This window comes from Lepidochelys kempii, chromosome 2 (assembly GCF_965140285.1).
Source record: "Lepidochelys kempii isolate rLepKem1 chromosome 2, rLepKem1.hap1, whole genome shotgun sequence".
NCBI classification, from domain to species: domain Eukaryota; kingdom Metazoa; phylum Chordata; order Testudines; family Cheloniidae; genus Lepidochelys; species Lepidochelys kempii.
Genome location: NC_136381.1, coordinates 100238453 through 100257871, shown reverse-complemented (window position 1 = coordinate 100257871; position 19419 = coordinate 100238453). Strand labels below are relative to the sequence as shown.

Genomic DNA, 19419 nt, shown 5'->3' with positions numbered 1-19419 from the left:
CGGTGCACTGTGGGTAGCTATCCCACAGTTCCTGCAGTCTCCGCAGCCCGTTGGAATTCTGGGTTAAGCTCCGAATGCCTGGGCAAAAACATTGTTGAGGGTGGTTTTGGGTACATGTAGTCAGTCGCCCCTCCCTCCGTAAAAGCAACGGCAGACAATCGTTTCGTGCCTCTTTTCCTGAGTTACCTGTGCAGACGCCATAGCACAGCAAGCATGGAGCCCGCTCAGCTCACCACTGCTGTTGTGAGCATTGTAAACACCTTGCGCATTATCCTGGAGTATGTGCAGTTCTGGGCTAAGAGACGCCAGCATGAGGACGATTGTGAGGAGGACATGGACACACGTTCCTGAAAGCATGGGCTGTGGCAAGTAGGACATCATGGTGGCAGTGGGGCTGGTTGATACAGTGGAATGCTGATTCTGGGCCCGGCAAACAAGCACAGACTGGTGGGATCTCATAGTGTTGCAGGTATGGGATGATTCCCAGTGGCTGCGAAGTTTCGCATGCGTAAGGCCACTTTTCTTGATCTTTGTGAGTTGCTTTTCCGCACCCTGAAGCACAGGAATACCAAGATGAGAGCTGCCCTGACCGTTGAGAAGCAAGTGGCGATAGCCCTGTGGAAGCTTGTCAGTCGGGAATCAATTTGGAGTGGGCAAATCTACTGTGGGGACTGCTGTGATCCAAGTAGCCAATGCAATCACTGATATTCTGCTATCAAGGGTAGTGACTCTGGGAAATGTGCAGGTCATAGTGGATGGCTTGCTGCAGTGGGGTTCCCTAACGGTGGTGGGGTGATAGATGGAACGCATATCCTTATCTTGGCACCAGACCACCTTGCCAACCAGTATGATATCGGCAAGGGGTACTTCTCACTGGTGCTGCAAGCACTGGTGGATCACAAGGGGGGTTTCACCAACATCGATGTGGGATGGCCGTGCATGGCACTCGCATCTTAGGAACTCAGGGCTGTTTGAACAGTTGCGAGAAGGGACTTACTCCAGTAACCGCTGGGGATGTTGAAATGCCAATAGTTATCCTTGGGGTCCCAGCCTACCCCTTAATGCCATGGCTCATGAAGCTGTACACAGGCAGCCTGGACAGTAGTAAGGAGCAGTTCAACTATAGTCTGAGCAAGTACAGAATGGTGGTAGAATGTGCCTTTGGATGTTTAAAAGCTCACTAGCGCTGTTTGCTGACTAGGTTAGACTTCAGAGCAACCAACATTCCCATTGTTATTGCTGCTTGCTGTATGCTCCTTAATATCTGTGAGTAAGGGGGAGATGTTTATGGCGGGGTGGGAGGTTGAGGCAAATCACCTGGTGGCCAATTTTGAGCAGCCAGACACCAAGACTATTAGAAGAGCGCAGCTAGGCGCGCTGTGCATCAGAGAGGCTTTGAAAACCAGTTTCATGACTGGCCAGGCTACGGTGTGACAGCTGTATGTGTGTCGTTGCTGCAAACCGGCCCCCTTTGTTGATTTTAATTCCCTGTAAGCCAACCACCCTCCCCCTTTGATCACAGCTGGCAAAGGAAATAAAGTAACTATTGTTTTGAAACCATGCAATAATTTCTTTATTAATTAAAAAAAAGTGAGATTCGTGACAAGGTAGTTCGGGTGGGCTGGGGTGCAGGAGGAGGGAATGACAAGGCCACATGGTTTATTGTAGCCACACTACAAATCAAAACAGTTCAAATGACAGCCTTCTGTTGCTTGGGCCCTCCTCTGGAGTGGATTGGCTGGGTGCTTGGAGCCTCCCACCCCCACGTTCTTGGGCATCTGGGTGAGAAGGATATGGAAGTTGGGGAGGAGGGCAGGCAGTTATATAATGGATGCAGCGGGGGTCTGTGCTTTTGTTGGCTTTCCTGCAGCTCCAACAGACGCTTCATCATGTCCATTTGCTCCCCCATTAGCCTCAGTATTGCCTCCTGCCTCTGCTCTTTGTGCTCACTTAATGCTTTACTGGTCTCTGCCACTGCATGCCTCCATGCGTTAAGCTGTGCCCTGTCAGTGTAGGAGGACTGCATGAGCTCTGAAAACATGTCATTACACGTGCTTTTTTTTCACCTTCTGATCTGCGATAACCTCAGGGTTGGAGATGGTAGGGGGAGCATAGAAAAATTTGCACTTGGGGGGAGATAAAAAGGGAGAGTAAAATTTAATGTGATACCTTTCTGAGAACAAAAGGGAGACTTTCACAGTGAATCAAGCAATTCACAGCACATGTGCTTTAGGTACAAGGTCACATTTTGCCTTTTATATTGAGTGCCTGCTGGTATGGTGGCACATCACACACGGCTGGGCAACAGAATTCAATTTCTAGGCAGCCATGGTAAGCCTTTTGGTATACGGGGTTGGCTTCTTCCACCTTCATAACATGTGGGAATGGTTTCAAACAGTACCGCCATCCTTTCCCATAGCAAACAATGCTGCTTGGGTTTCACATTTAAAAGGAGGGGCTATGGTTTTGGGGTGGATGTGCAGCACACCCCTCCCCCTCCCCCTGCCGCGTGGCTATTCTCCAGGATGAGCCCTTCACCCCTCCCCCTGCCGCGTGGCTATTCTCCGGGATGAGCCCTTTTAGCCAATCGCAAACAACCCAACATGAACAGGGTCCTTTTACTGTTCCTTTACAAAAACTCTCCTATTTCAACCAGGTGACCATGAATGACATCACTCTCCTGAGGCTAACACAGAAAGATAAAGACCAAATGTTGCTTGAATGTGACCAAATCCCAGGACCATTCGCTGCCATGCTTTGTGCTGCAGTGATTCCAGACTACTTGCTACTGGCTTGGCATGGTAAAGTGTCCTACCATGGAGGACGAAATAAGGCAGCCCTCTCCAGAAACATTCTGCAAAGGCTTTCTGAGTACCTCCAGGAGAGTTTCATGAAGATGTCCCTAGAGGATTCCCGCTCCGTCCCCAGACACGTTAACAGACCTTTCCAGTAGCTGTACTGGCTGCAAATGCATCCCAATTCTTCAGGGCAAAGCAAATATTAAACACTATTGCTTTTAAACCCTGTACTGTAGTTACAAATATGCACTCAGAAGTGCCTTCTCTGGCTTCAGTGTTGGGGATCCCGCCTTGGGAGGGTATTGGCTCCAGGGTGAGGAAAAGGTTCTGGCTGCCGGGGAGAATGGATTCACGGCTTGCCTGCTGCACATTCTTCTCCTCCTCCTCTTCCTCATCCACAAAATCCTCCTCCCTGTTGCGTGAGAATCCCCCCCCCTTGCCGGTGTCCACGGACAGGTGGTGGGGTAGTGGTAGGGTCCCCCCCTAGAATGCCATGCAGCTGATCATAGAAGCAGCATGTGTGGGGCTCTGACCCAGAGTGACCATTTGCCTCCTTTTGCCTTTTAGTAGGCTTGCTTGAGCGCCTTAACTTTCATGAAGCACTGCTGTGTGTCCCTGTTGTAGCCTCTCTCCACCATGCCCTGTGCGATTTTTGGCGTATATGTTTACATTTCTTTTTTAATCAGGGTTTGGCCTGCACAGATTCTTCCCCCCATACAGCAATCAGATCCATTGTCTCCCTTTTGGTCCATGCTGGAGCTTGTTTGCGATTCTGGGGGGACTGCATGGTCACGTGTGGTGCTGAGCTCGCCACTCTGACCAAACAAGAAATTAAATTCAAAATTTCCCAGGGCTTTTCCTGTGTATCTGGCTAGTGCTTCAGAGTTCAAAGCGCTATCCAGAGTGGTCACACTGGAGGACTCTGGGATAGCTCCCGGATGCCAATACCATCGAATTGTGTCTGCACTATCCCAAATTCGACCCAGCAAGGTCAATTTTAGTGCTACTCCCCTCGCCACGGGGGAGTACAGAAGTTGATTTTAAGAGCCCTTTAGGTTGATGGAAGAGGGTTGGTTGTGTGGACGCACTCATTTTAAAATCGACCTAATGCGGCTAAATTTGACCTAACCCCGTAGTGTAGACCAGGGCTAAGATACAACCGTTCCTGTTTATCCACTCAGCTAAAATTCCTCCAGACTCTTATCAACTCATGTCTCCGTTACTGAATACAATCTTTTTCTCTGGCCCAGACAAATGTAATCGTGCCCCATTCATATCCATTCAGAAGCTGCTGCAAAGGTCATTTTCCTAGCCCACTGTCTCTTTGACCATCTCACCCTGTTTACATCCCTCCACTGACTCCCTTTTCTCTTTCACATCAAACATAAGTTACTTTCAAGGCCCTTCATTGCCTATCCTAACTCTCCTTTGCTCTGATGCCTAGAAAAATTGGTCAGTGTTCAGGTTCGCTGGTGTGTTGATGCCACTGCCTATTGTGTTGACCAGTATTGTTTCCTTGTAATCCCCCTTTTATCTGTAGCCATCTCGTGTCTCTCTTAATTTACTTTGGAGTTGAGAGCCTTCTTTTTTGTTCTGCTTCTACTTGTACATCACCTAGTACAATGAGGTTCTGGTCCATAACTAGGCTCCTAGTTTCTATGGTAATACTACTACTAAAATGATCCGATGTCTCCCTGAGGCTGGAGAAAATTTGGAAAAACAAATCTAAGGTGAGCTGCCACACTAACTCATACTGAAGTTTCTGAAACAAAGATGACAATATCAACATTAATTATTTTATGTTTGGGTATTATAGTAGAAATATGCAGCCAGTGTGCTAACCCTAAACTGCTTCACCATGTCACATAAAAGACCCAGCTGTCCTTCACTTAACTACCAATCTCCAGCTTCTGTTGACTTGACAACGTCTGTGATTCTGTTATGCATACAGTTATCTGCGGTATAACAAACACTGGCTTCATACTGTGTGTGGTTCATAATTTATGCATTTATAAACTGCCTTTTAAAAACTTAACCTGACTGTCACAGACTTCATCTGTTGCCTTAGGGTGCTATAGAATTCAAGGCCATTGCAACAGAATGCCACAAAGCACATGGGACCTTGATTAGTTTGCTTCTATGTATTGTTCATGTGTGAATGGTGGAAGGGGCTATCAAATCAGGGTAATTGTTCAGTTTGTTACAGTCTACTAAAGGAATGTGTATCTTTTAGGAACATAGGAAATATGAATCTGCTCGTGATGGAATTTTGAAATGCATTGGAGAGTTGCATTCAGTTGAATAAGGAAACATTCTGGAAATTATTTATAAGCAAATGATGTTGTTATCGTCATCACCGCTCCCATAACTGCATTGGTCATTGGGGCACCATCATTGATGAGCAATCAACTAATTGTCTCCACCCCTAACGATTGTGTGTCAGTGCTTGAGGTCTCCACAAAGTCCATTCCTGTCCACTCTTTTATGTTGTCAGTCCATCTCTTCTTCAGTCTCCCTCTTCTTCTCTTCCCCTGTACTGTTCCTTGAAGGATGATCTCGGATAGGCCAGATCTTGTTACATGGCTGTACCACTTCAGCTTGCACTTCATGTTCACCAGGAGGTCTTCAAATGATCCAGTGCATTGGGTGATGATGTTGCAGACCTCTTAGTGATGTGGTCAAAGTAGGAGATGCCCAGGATTTTACCAAAGTATCTCATCTCTACTATCTGTATTTTCCATTCAGGTTCTTCTGTAAGGCTCCATGTCTCACATCCATACAGAAAAATGGAGATGACCAATGCATGCAGCAGTTTCAGTTTGGATTCCAGGGCGGTGTTCTTATTCCTCCAAATTGGCTTTAGCTTTCTCAGTGCTGCTGCTGTTTGCACAGTTCTTGCCAGAATTTCGGCCTTTGATCATTCATCAGTGTTTCTCCCGAAATACTTGAACTATTTCACTGTCTCCAGCTCTTGTCCACTGAGTTTTTTCGCCCCCTCAATACTGACTCTGCATATGTGATCTTCTAGGGCATCAGTCATAATGCACTCCAAATAGATGTTGAACAGTGTGTGCAAAAGAAGGCAACCTTGCTGGACTCCAGCAGTGGTGCGAAACCACTCTCCTATTGTGCCATTGAGAACTGCACTGCTGGCCTTGGCATACAGTTCTTTAATGAAAAAAGAAAAGGAGTACTTGTGGCACCTTAGAGACTAACCAATTTATTTGAGTATAAGCTTTCGTGAGCTACAGCTCACTTCATCGGATGCATACTGTGGAAAGTGTAGAAGATCTTTTATACACACAAAGCATGAAAAAATACCTCCCCCCCACCCCACTCTCCTGCTGGCAATAGCTTATCTAAAGTGATCACTCTCCTTACAATGTGTTTGATAATCAAGGTGGGCCATTTCCAGCACAAATCCAGGGTTGAACAAGAACGTCTGGGGGGGAGGGGGGGTTAGGAAAAAACAAGGGGAAATAGGTTACCTTGCATAATGACTTAGCCACTCCCAGTCTCTATTCAAGCCTAAGTTAATTGTATCCAATTTGCAAATGAATTCCAATTCAACAGTTTCTCGCTGGAGTCTGGATTTGAAGTTTTTTTGTTGAAGAATTGCAACTTTCATGTCTGTAATCGCGTGACCAGAGAGATTGAAGTGTTCTCCGACTGGTTTATGAATGTTAGAATTCTTGACGTCTGATTTGTGTCCATTTTATTCTTTTACGTAGAGACTGTCCAGTTTGACCAATGTACATGGCAGAGGGGCATTGCTGGCACATGATGGCCTATATCACATTGGTGGATGTGCAGGTGAACGAGCCTCTGATAGTGTGGCTGATGTTATTAGGCCCTGTGATGGTGTCCCCTGAATAGATATGTGGGCACAGTTGGCAACAGGCTTTGTTGCAAGGATAGGTTCCTGGGTTAGTGGTTCTGTTGTGTGGTTGCTGGTGAGTATTTGCTTCAGTTTGGGGGGCTGTCTGTAGGCAAGGACTGGCCTGTCTCCCAGGATTTGTGAGAGTGTTGGGTCATCCTTCAGGATAGGTTGTAGATCCTTAATAATATGTTGGAGGGGTTTTAGTTGGGGGCTGAAGGTGACTGCTAGTGGCGTTCTGTTATTTTCTTTGTTAGGCCTGTCCTGTAGTAGGAGACTTCTGGGAACTCTTCTGGCTCTGTCAATCTGTTTCTTCACTTCAGCAGGTGGGTATTGTAGTTGTAAGAATGCTTGATAGAGCTCTTGTAGGTGTTTGTCTCTGTCTGAGGGGTTGGAGCAAATGCGGTTGTATCGCAGAGCTTGGCTGTAGACGATGGATCGTGTGGTGTGGTCAGGGTGAAAGCTGGAGGCATGTAGGTAGGAATAGCGGTCAGTAGGTTTCCGGTATAGGGTGGTGTTTATGTGACCATCATTTATTAGCACTGTAGTGTCCAGGAAGTGGATCTCTTGTGTGGACTGGTCCAGGCTGAGGTTGATGGTGGGAATACCGACTAACACGGCTGTTACTCTGAAACCTGTCATTATGCAAGGCACTGCATTTAGCCGTATGGAGTGGAAATCTATCAGCTGCATGAAAAAACTTGTATAGATACAGACAGACATCTTCCTTTCCAAATGCAAACAGATGGACATCGTATCAAAAGGACTGAAGGTAAAAAATCCATTACAATCTACATACCACACAGACTATGCTGACAGCTTGTGCCACACGCTCTCAAAGAAACTGAAGAATCACCTGATCAACATCCTCTACAGCAAACAGGGAAAGATTAAGAATGAGCTCTCGAAAACGGATACTCATAAAAAAAAAACCAAGCTTCCACACAAACTTCCCCGGGGCTGGACTTTACTAAAACTAGACAAGCCATTTACAACACACACTTTGCTTCTCTACAAAAGAAAAAGGACACTAAACTTTCTAAACTACTACATGCCACAAGGGGCCACAGCAATGGTTCCCTCAACCCACCCAGCAATATTGTTAACCTATCCAACTATACTCTCAACCCAGCAGAAGCAGCTGTCCTATCTCGGGGCCTCTCCTTCTGCCCCTCCACCCCCACGAACATGATACAGTTCTGTGGTGACCTAGAATCCTATTTTCGATGTCTCCGACTCAAGGAATATTTCCAACATACCTCTGAACAACATACTAATCCACAGAGACCTCCCTACCAACACTACAAAAAGAAGGATTCTAGGTGGACTCCTCCTGAAGGTTGAAACAGCAGACTGGACTTCTACATAGAGTGCTTCCGCCGACGTGCACGGGCTGAAATTGTGGAAAAGCAGCATCACTTGCCCCATAACCTCAGCTGTGCGGAACACAATGCCATCCACAGCCTCAGAAACAATTCTGACATCATAATCAAAAAGGCTGACAAAGGAGGTGCTGTTGTCATCATGAATAGGTCAGAATATGAACAAGAGGCTGCTTGGCAGCTCTCCAACACCACTTTCTACAAGCAATTACCCTCTGATCCCACTGAGAGTTACCAAAAGAAACTACAGAATTTGCTCAAGAAACTCCCTGAAAAAGCACAAGATCAAATCCGCACAGATACACCCCTGGAACCCCGACCTGGGATATTCTATCTACTACCCAAGATCCATAAACCTGGAAATCCTGGGTGCACCATCATCTCAGGCATTGGCACCCTGACAGCAGGATTGTCTGGCTATGTAGACTCCCTCCTCAGGCCCTACGCTACCAGCCCTCCCAGCTACCTTCGAGACACCACTGACTTCCTGAGGAAACTACAATCCATCGGTGATCTTCCTGAAAACACCATCCTGGCCACTATGGATGTAGAAGCCCTCTACACCAACATTCCACACAAAGATGGACTACAAGCCGTCAAGAACACTATCCGCGATAATGTCACAGCTAACCTGGTGGCTGAACTTTGTGACTTTGTCCTCACCCATAACTGTTTCACATTTGGGGACAATGTATACCTTCAGATCAGCGGCACTGCTATGGGTACCCACATGGCCCCACGGTATGCCAACATTTTTATGGCTGACTTAGAACAACGCTTCCTCAGCTCTCGTCCCCTAATGCCCCGACTCTACTTACACTATATTGATGACACCTTCATCATCTGGACCCATGGAAAAGAAGCCCTTGAGGAATTCCACCATGATTTCAACGATTTCCATCCCACCATCAACCTCAGCCTGGTCCAGTCCACACAAGAGATCTACTTCCTGGACACTACAGTGCTAATAAACGATGGTCACGTAAACACCACCCTATACCAGAAACATACTGACTGCTATTCCTACCTACATGTCTCCAGCTTTCACCCTGACCACACCACACGATCCATCGTCTACAGCCAAGCTCTGCGATACAACCGCATTTGCTCCAACCCCTCAGACAGAGACAAACACCTACAAGAGCTCTATCAAACATTCTTACAACTACAATACCCACCTGCTGAAGTGAAGAAACAGATTGATAGAGCCAGAAGAGTTCCCAGAAGTCTCCTACTACAAGACAGGCCTAAAAAAGAAAATAACAACGCCACTAGCCGTCACCTTCAGCCCCCAACTAAAACCCCTTCAAATCATTAAGGATCTACAACCTATCTTGAAGGATGACCCAACACTCTCTCAAATCCTGGGAGACAGGCCAGTCCTTGCCTACAGACAGCCCCCGAAACTGAAGCAAATACTCACCAGCAACCACATACCACACAACAGAACCACTAACCCAGGAACCTATCCTTGCAACAAAGCCTGTTGCCAACTGTGCCCGCATATCTATTCAGGGGACACCATCACAGGGCCTAATAACATCAGCCACACTATCAGAGGCTCGTTCACCTGCACATCCACCAATGTGATATATGCCATCATGTGCCAGCAATGCCCCTCTGCCATGTACATTGGTCAGACTGGACAGTCTCTACGTAAAAGAATAAATGGACACAAATCAGACGTCAAGAATTCTAACATTCATAAACCAGTCGGAGAACACTTCAATCTCTCTGGTCACGCGATTACAGACATGAAAGTTGCAATTCTTCAACAAAAAAACTTCAAATCCAGACTCCAGCGAGAAACTGTTGAATTGGAATTCATTTGCAAATTGGATACAATTAACTTAGCCACTCCCAGTCTCTATTTAAGCCGAAGTTATTATGCAAGGTAACCTATTTCCCCTTGTTTTTTCCTAACCCCCCCTCCCCCCCAGACGTTCTTGTTCAACCCTGAATTTGTGCTGGAAATGGCCCATCTTGATTATCATACACATTGTAAGGAGAGTGATCACTTTAGATAAGCTATTGTCAGCAGGAGAGTGGGGTGGGGGGAGGTATTTTTTCATGCTTTGTGTGTATAAAAGATCTTCTACACTTTCCACAGTATGCATCCGATGAAGTGAGCTGTAGCTCATGAAAGCTTATGCTCAAATAAATTGGTTAGTCTCTAAGGTGCCACAAGTACTCCTTTTCTTTTTGCGAATACAGACTAACACGGCTGTTACTCTGAAACCAGTTCTTTAATGGTAACAATAAGCTTATGACAAACATTGTACTACTTCATGGTTGCTCAGAGCTTCATGCCATACTCTGTCAAACGCTGTATTGAGGTAATCAAAGATGTGGTAAATGTCCTGTTAGTGTTGTAAGTGCTTATCACATTGAACATGAAGGTTGAAACCTGTTCTGTGGTGGTACTTCTGGCACAAAAGCTAGCCAGCGATGATATTCCCTGAGTGTGGCTTCAGTCTGTTCAATGACTTTCAACATCACTTTGCTGGGGTGGCTAATTAAACTTATGGTCTGGTAATTTTGACACAATTGCAGGTTGTCTTTCTTTGTCAGAGTGATTAGTGACTGTGTCCATGTGGAGGGCCACTCACTGGTCTGCCAGATCTTGTTGCAGATCTTGGTGAGTACATCTTACTATTTCTCCTCCAAATTTCATCAGTGCAGCTGGGATGTTGTCAATACCTATAGCTTTTCCGTTCTTGAGTGATTTCACAGCATCTGCACTTCTTCATGTTGTATTGGAAAGTTCTCCTCCTCTGTTGAATCTGGGCTGTCTAGGACACTAAGATCTCCACTTGTCTTGTGGTTGCATGGATCAGAGCAGTAGTTTGTCCACCTATTGATGATGTCCCTTTCTTCTGTTCCCTTCTTTGTCTTGAATTGTTAGCTTTGGTCCATCTTTTCTTCGTCAGATCTTTTACAACCTGGAAGGCTTGTTTGCTATTTTTATTATTGATACTCTTCAATTTTAGAGCATTGTTTTTCAATCCATATCTCCTTGTCCACCTTCATTACTTTCTTGATCTTTCTGCTAATCGCTCTGTATTTATCAGCTTTCCTCAGTGCTGTTCTTGTGTCTCAAGTTCTCTTCTGATGTCACACATGTAGTGTTTCATTTATGACCCATCGGTTTGTCTTACGATGTTTCCCAAGGATGTCCATTGCTGCCTCATTCATTAGTGTTGAAATTGTTGGTCGTTGCTTCTACGTCGTCCTCTAGAGCAAGCAGCAGGGCAAATTTTCTGCTGATCATTGGAATGACTCTGCAATGTTTCAGTCTGAGTCTTTCCAAGTCAAACTTGGTTCTGGTGAATTTTGGCCCGAATTTCCTTAGCCGCAGCCAAAAACTTAGCATCACAAGGTTGTGATCACTTCCAGTATCAGCACTGGGGAAGCTCTTTGTTTTAGCTCTGTTAATCCCAGAACTAAATCAGTTTTGCACCATGTTGTAGTCGATCTGGCTGTGATTTAGACCATTAGGTGTGTGCCATGTTGATTGCCTGCATGCTTTATGTGCTCCTAATGTTTGCCAGAACCAGATGATTATAGCTGACAAACTCAAAAAGCCTCAATCCTGTCTCATTGGTGGTTGCATTACGGGAAGGGCCACAATCTCACCAGTCTGCCTGTGCAGCAGTACCTACTTTAGCGTTCCAATCTCCCTGTACAATCAGGATATCTTTCTTGTGTACCGTATCAATGATGTCTTGGAACTGATTGTAAAAATTTTCAGTTTGCTCATCATCATACTGATGTAGGGGCGTAGACTTGTACCACTGTGATATTAAATGGCACTGACTTTAGAAGGATGGAAATAAGCCTGGTGGACATTGGGCGGCATCCTAATACTGAATTCTTGATATCTTTATGCACAAATCCTACATTGTTGCCATGTTTGTCCTCTCCACTGTAATAGAGTACGTGGCCTTCTTCCGTTAGTGCCTCTCCACAGTTCTTCCATCAGACCTCAGAGATTCCTAGGAGGTGCCAGGTGTATTGTTCCATTTCATATGTGAGTTCTTTCAATCTCCCTATTTGTCTGAATGTCCCTACATTCCATGTGACTATGGTGGCGATATCTCTTCCACGGATCCTCTTGGTTGGGGTTACGCCAGTAGTATGCTTGTCGTGTCCACCCTGGTGGGAGACTGATGGTGTGGTCATTATTAACCCAGGGTGTGATCAATCCAGTATGTACATGGTTGACTTGCTTATCATATGTTTGTGTCTTGGGCTCCGCCAGGTTAGAAATTTGCCTGTCTCTCTCCAGGCAGCCCCCTTTTAGTTGCCTCTTACGAGATGCAGGAGGAGCAGTGGGCCTATTCTGTTGCCAGACCCACAGCCTACTAGATAACTTAAGATCATGCAGCTGCCTTCCACTACCATAAGTCTCTACTGTGAAAAAAATTAGTGGCACAGCATTAACTGAAACTAGTGACCTTCTCAGAAATCCTGTTTGATACACTTAATTCTTGTCTAACCTTTTTTCCCTTTATTTTCTTGCAGGATGACAGAGACAAAATTAAGAAACCAGTGGTAAGTGTCATCACTCTGAAATCTCAAATCCAGTGTTTCATCTGGACACTGAGGCTTTTTGCACACAGTGTACCTACTTAAAGACAAAAGGACATGAAGATCAAGTTTAAACTACTTTAAGGTTTTATTTTTCAAGTAAAGTACTGTACTTGCCCTGAGACTTGCTGTCAATCTGTGTGGCTTTACAGTAACCCTTTCCTCTTGACTAAATGTTTTCTTCTGTTCTTGCCAAAACAAAAATCCTCCCAAACAAAATAGGAAATTAATTCCAGTCTCTGTTTCGCTATATAGAAAGTGCCACCAAATGTACAAATTAACTATTTTTTTCTAGATTTTATATAAAAATAATCTTGTGTTAAGTGTAAAAGTTAAACTTTTAGGAAAAGTTTATTAAGTTGTCTGTTTAAGTTTTGTATGAACAGTTGGGGACAAAGCTGAAGGGTTTCTAATTACCTCAACTTTTGCAGTATAGCTCTTGGCAAAATGGACACAATTCACAAATATTACAAGCATGACAGTTACCACACCTCTAAACAATTAAGTTGAAGCTAGAATATAATTGCGTCAAGTCTGAGTTACTATACTTTTCTATCAACCCCTGAAACATTTTAGATTAGGTAAACACAGAATATTACCACCACGGATTTTTTTTTTAGTACTACTTTATTTACAGGACATACATCCAAAAGCATCTGTTATGGATGCATCTATAATTAAAATAAAGCCACAGGAATTAGTAGAAGTGGTCCAGCAAGTTGGAAGTAAGCAGCAAATTATGAGGGCCAGGGTTTGTTTAGATTCTGATGCTAGTACACCTGTAGTAGGTGCAGCAGAATGCCCAGTAGGCAATTAGATTAAACTGCGTAATCTTGCTTGATAATTATCTGTTCCAAAATTTAGTTTCCTGCAGACTTACCACCCAGTCAGGGATGTCTTGCTGCTATTATAAAGAGAGCATTAACTTTGAGAGCCCCCCCCCCCCCCATTTGCTTTGAAAAAGTATACATTTCCTCTTACTCCCTAAAAATTTTAAAAGTACTTTAGTAACATTAGCTCACCCCTGTTCTATATGTTTAACAATTAAATCATGTATTCTATACAACAAGATTCCAGGATTGTCACTTTGTGTCACTCTGAAGCCTATTATGTCTCTAGAGTCAGCTTGAAGCTCTGGAAACAGCAAGAAACATAATCGGAGGATATTTTTGTTCAGACTATCACTAGGTTTTACGATCTGTTACCCTCCAGTTTTTAAATTTTCCATCATTTTGACTTTACAGATTACAGCCACGTGGTGCATAGCTACAGTAAGGCACTATCTATGCCATGTCAAGAGTCCTAGAGCAGGCATTCTCAACCTTTTTTCTTTGAGGCCATCCCAACATGCTATAAAAACTCAGGGCTTCAGCTGGGAGAAGTGGGGAGGGGGGCAAGCTTGGGGTTCTGGGCTTCAGCTGCCCAGCAGTGGGGAGACCTTGGGGCTTCAGCCCAACAGGGCACCTGGGGCTTTGTGTGACCCTCACTTTAGAAATGCTTTCCTAGAGTATCCTGATATCTAAGTTAATGTACAGTTAATTTGCATACAGCCATTTCAATGGTTGTATGGGGGAGACTGTACAGATAGTGGATTACTTATCCCAACTGCCTCCTGCACAAAGCAATACAAATCTCCCAGTACAATCCTCCCAGACAAAAATCAATGCAACTGCCCACACAACAATCAGCAGACACAACAATCTAGACTCTCAGCCCCTCATGGCATCACAAACCCCTCATTCACCACAAATCTATACTACTCTCCCATAGACAAATCAGCACAACCACCCACAGGAAAACAACCAGCATACACAATCCTAAATATCTCTCTGAAGTCTAAAATGTCTGAGTTAGTGTGAAGTGATGGAAACCGTTACAAGCCTAGTTGAGACCTTTTTGTTTAGAATATCACCAGTTTTCAATCATCACTGGGATTCATGGTCTGTTACCATCCAATTTTTAAGTTCTCAGTGGCTTTTAGACACATGGCTTTACGAATTACCTTTGCGCAACCACTCAAACTTTCAGGTACTAGTAGTTTAATTCATAAACTAACGGCTACACTGAGCAGCTTTTAATGAGAACATTAACTTTATTTTCTGACTTTCTGTTGAAATGTGCAACTTTGGCATTGCAGTTCTTTTTGTTTTTAAAAACAAGATACTAAAACACAAACTGCCAATGCAAGTTAGCATTTTAAATGATTAAGTCTTGAAGTCCAGATGTCCCTGAGATAAATGGGATGGTGGATAAGTGAGTTCTCACAATTACTCCTGTTTGGCTGGAGGAACTGTTAAGGGCTGGGTTAACAGGGCAGCAGCACACTTGAAAAATGTCATCAAAGAATATAAACACTGAAGATGTGTATTCTGTGCATACAGGTTTGTGGGACCAAGCTTTGTGTTTCTGAAGGATTTACAGAGAGTTCACTCTTTCAATAAGAATTGGTATTCCTTTTGTGAACAGCCCCAGCATCCTGTGTTTTAGTTGAAGGAGGAAGACTAGCAATTTGTACTTGTTTCCTAATTGTTAATGGGATTTCAGTTTTCCTTAAATTTTCTATCAGGAAGTTTCACATTTTAGATCTATGCTGAACGACAAGTCCGGGAGCTCGTTGTTTCCTGTGAGAACAACACAAAATTGATAAGCAAATAGTACAGGCTATCTTTACAACCAACACTATCTTCTGATGTGTTGCACTTACCATAAATCAAGAAAACGGAAATGTTTTGACCAGACTATACTCCTCCATTAGGAGTTGCTGTTTGAAGTCACTGGGATTTGTGCTCCAAAGTCACTTAAGTGTTTTTCGAAATCTCACCCTTACGTGCCTATCCAGGGGTTATAGGAGCCTAAGTTTAAGCTCCGGATTTCAAAATCACAGTAACTTTGTTAATGTATTGAAGCCTAAATATCTAACACTAAAGCAGTGTGCTTTTGACATGACACCAATCTAATGTCACTAATGAAGTTGTTGAATACAATGTTAACCATTGATGTTGTGAATACTTATGCACATGCTTAACTTCAAGCACATTGGTAGTTCCATTACTGTTAATAGGGCTACTCATGTGAGTAAAGCTATATACCTGCTATATGTTCAATATTTTGTTTTTGCCTGTAGCAGTGTTTGTTTGAATAAGACATACTAACAGTAGTGGCATTTAAAAAAAATTAATTTATTGACTTTAAAGTTGCAGTAGCACAAAACTTCAAATTAGTTTCACAAAGCTTCAATATGATGTAAATTAATCAAGTGAATTAATCACTCCACCCTTGTTCTCAATAAGAAGTATTTATGTACAAATTTGGAGTATTTAGTTTGAATTATTGGCAACCAAAAAGTCTTGGTCTTAAAATGATTGTTTTTCCACTGCAATAATTAAACCTTTTAAATGTTTACCTGAGATTGAAACCAAGCATGGAAAGTTTAGGCCACAAAGAATATGTAAACAGTCTTGATATAACCTTAACTACAGACGTTAATGCAACCACTAATTAGTAAGAGAGGGACATAAAAAATGACTTGGCAACAATTTTAGGTAACCATTTTGTTATAAGTGAGGTATAAATTGCAGCAGGAAACATGGGATCAGAATGTTCTCTGATTAGCAAATTACTACTGAAGCTTTTAACTATAAGGCTGACTTCATCCAGGCATGAAAGCTGCATTTGTGGCTTGCTTTGGCTAGTTGTTGGGAAAAGATATAAATAAGTGTTATGGTGAATCCATTTCCTTTAGCCAGCCCCCTGTGGGGAAGTGGGGAGGGGGGGGGGGGAAATTGCCACTCATGTTCAGTATCTTAGTTATGACTTTGTTTTTCAGGAAACACTTCTTACCACTGTGGACTCTAATTCCAGGTATAGTATGGCTTGTAATGCCATAAATTTAAAAGACTGGTGCTTCGTTGAATTAGGGAAGGGTAACCATGAAGTGGGGGGAAAAAATACTGATCCGTTCAAACTACTAGCAAATAAGATGGTCGATTTTAGGGGCTTATCAATGCTAGGAAGTTAATTTGGAGTAAGATAAGGAGTGAATTTAAAGCAGGAAAGCATTCCTGATGAACTCCCTCTGTGAAAGCTCTTTATTTTAGAATGTGTCCACACAGGGAATAACTAGGAATAACTTCCCATGGAGTCAGACCCTAGGAATGGATGACATGTGAAGGTTGTTGCCATATGTAAATCCCAGGTTTGCTCTCAGCACTCTCCAGGGCATGTTGTAGTCTTACCATGCAGATTTTACACTTCATCTTGAAGTTAAGTTTACCTTCTTCTAGAGAAGATCTGGTATGCTACTAATGCAAGAGATGCTTGGTGATCTTACTCACTAGTGCTGCTGCTGTCGCTAGCTACTCTGGCTGCCTTATTGATAAGCATCAACTCAGAAAAGTCTGTCCTGCTGCATCTAAGTTAAATATAAGGAGGATTCTGGGATAAACATAGAGCAGCACATATACCCTGTACCCTTGCTAGAACGCAGGATTTGGGATCCATGTGCGGTACTGCTTTAAAATGAATTGCAATTAAAGTAATTAAATTGGGATCCATGGCTGTGTCCGCGTTATATGCGAATTCGTGCTATATAGACATGCGTTCTAGTGAGGGTCCAATGTAGTAAAATTTTAAAATGTGCACAGATGTTCACATTTCAACACAATCCAGCCAGAACTTCATGCATTAATACTGTTCATTACCTAGAAGAATCCTGTGATTCAAGAATCTTCGATATCACTTCCCACAGAGGAACTGAAGTACCAAAAGTTTTATTGGGAAAGCTCACCTGTATCTTCTCTTCAGTGAATGGCACTGTTCTGTTGCGACAAGCCATGGCTTTAAGTTTGGCTGGAATTTTATTCTCCAATCAGCAAACTTTGTTTCAAAGTCTAAGTTTTTATAACTGTACATGCAGTCATGTTGGCTGGCAAGAGCATATTACCAGCATTTGGTTCTAGACCATCCTAAACACTCCCCCAGTCAAAGGCTCTCTTGTCCTTAACTGAAGAGTGGAAAAGAATTACAAAGTAAACTTTTTTTATAACAAGTAAAATCTCCTCTGTAATTTAGCAACTGTTAGACATTGCATGAAAATAATTCTCACTGTGATTCCTTCTAGTTGGTGGACCAGTTGGGTGATCCCAGCAATAGCAGCAATTATTGTGGCCCTGATGTATCATTTCTACATGTCAGAGTAAGCATGCTACTGAGAACCAATAAAAGGAGAGACGAATTTGGGAAAGAAAACAGAAGCCATCTTAACTCACTACACTTCCTGACAAAAGCATAATAGCTGAAAAGAAATTTTTTAAATTGAACTTTTCCAGGAAACTTTCTGCTGTGCACTTTCTTCTTAATTCTACCTTTTACTCACTGCTTAAGTGCTAAAGGTAGTGTTTATCTTTTGTATAACACTGTTTTATTCTCTAATGAACCATTTGAGATAATGCTGTTTTCTGTATTACAACAGATGTTATGTATGTACCTGCCTGAAACTTGTAACTTTGCTTCTTTAATGTTTGTTAAGGCTGTCTGTCTGAATTTAATATGAATCCTTCAGCCCTAAATAACTATGAAAATTGGTGGGCATGTGTCTATGAAAACAATGTTCATTTTACCTTTTACCCATAATCTTATATTCTTTGCTTTCAGTCTAGCACTGCTTTCAAATTGTTTTTTCTTTCTACATAAAGAAACAAATTCAAATTTTTTACTTTTTATTTAAAAATAAAATGGAGAAAGTTCTGTGGTGGTAGGTCTAAGGGTCAGTAACGCTTGTAAATGTATGTAAAGTGTAGCCTATACAATGCGTGGATCTACATGTCAGGCTGTACAATGGCCTGCTTCAAAGACCTTCCTGACACCTAGGACTAGTACAGAGTGCTACCCTAAAAAAGCCAGCGTGCTTAATTCAGTTGCTTATTGGAAAAGCATCATTGAAGCATAGTGAAATTAAACTTAAGGAAACAATTAGGATATCTCATATAAACATTATCCTGTCTAGTTTGAAAAAACATACAACTCAAAAGCTCTTTTATTGGTTCTGCTTTTTAGGGGGGAAATATTTTATGTAAATTCCACAACAGGTAACTTTTCTAAGTAGAGCAAAATATTACTTTTAGCAACCACAACTCTGAACTGATGTGACTGTAACTTATCCTACAACTTGAGCTAAAGCTTTAGGAAATCTTCAACCTAAAGCTATGGTTCCTAGTAAGTGAAACTGATTATCTAACTACTGTACTGAGTTTACTGTGCTGATTCTTAGTACTAAGGAAAAAAGGAACATACAACTTGTACTTATCATGAAATAACTCTTCAGGAGAGGAATCTTGCTGTTTGCATTTTCTAGGGTGATGTTTTTAACTTGTGCTATTCGTATGTACAATATCATGAATAAAAGCACATCCCTAGTGTCTTTCCACATTCCTATAAAATTGGATTTTCTGTCTCTCAAATGTATTAATTCCAACTCAGCAGAAAAATCTACACAGCACCATAAGCCTCTGATTAGTGGGCTTAAGTCAGCTGACTTGTGTCAGAACCCAGGACTAGTGTGTCTACACTGGTTAACTTAGGTTAAGGATTTTCTGACCTGTGCTTGAATCTGGGGCTCTGGTATCCACACTACAGTGTACAGACCTCAATCAAAATAACCCTATCCTGTACCCCCAGTGTTGACACTTCAGCCTTACAGAGGTGTTGCATTGTGGGAAAACTGCCCACCCTGTTTTCTAACTGGTGGTACTGTTGATGGGACTCAGGTGCTAAT

The 19419-nt window shown here is 42.8% G+C and overlaps 1 protein-coding gene across 2 annotated transcripts in view; it reads left to right on the top strand.

Annotated features, from left to right (window-relative positions):
- The window catches only part of CYB5A (cytochrome b5 type A), a 28514-nt gene extending 9430 nt beyond the window's left edge, over positions 1 to 19084 (top strand). The window contains exons 3-5 of one of the 2 annotated variants that reach the window (XM_073331768.2): positions 12582 to 12611; positions 16474 to 16508; positions 17767 to 17937. In XM_073331768.2, coding sequence (XP_073187869.1) covers positions 12582 to 12611; positions 16474 to 16508; positions 17767 to 17845 — 144 coding nt within the window. In that variant the 3' untranslated portion in view covers positions 17846 to 17937. Of the gene's footprint in view, positions 1 to 12581; positions 12612 to 16473; positions 16509 to 17766 lie in introns of both variants that reach the window. The other variant, XM_073331767.1, reaches the window with a different exon arrangement.
- The last annotated feature ends 335 nt before the right edge of the window (positions 19085 to 19419 follow it).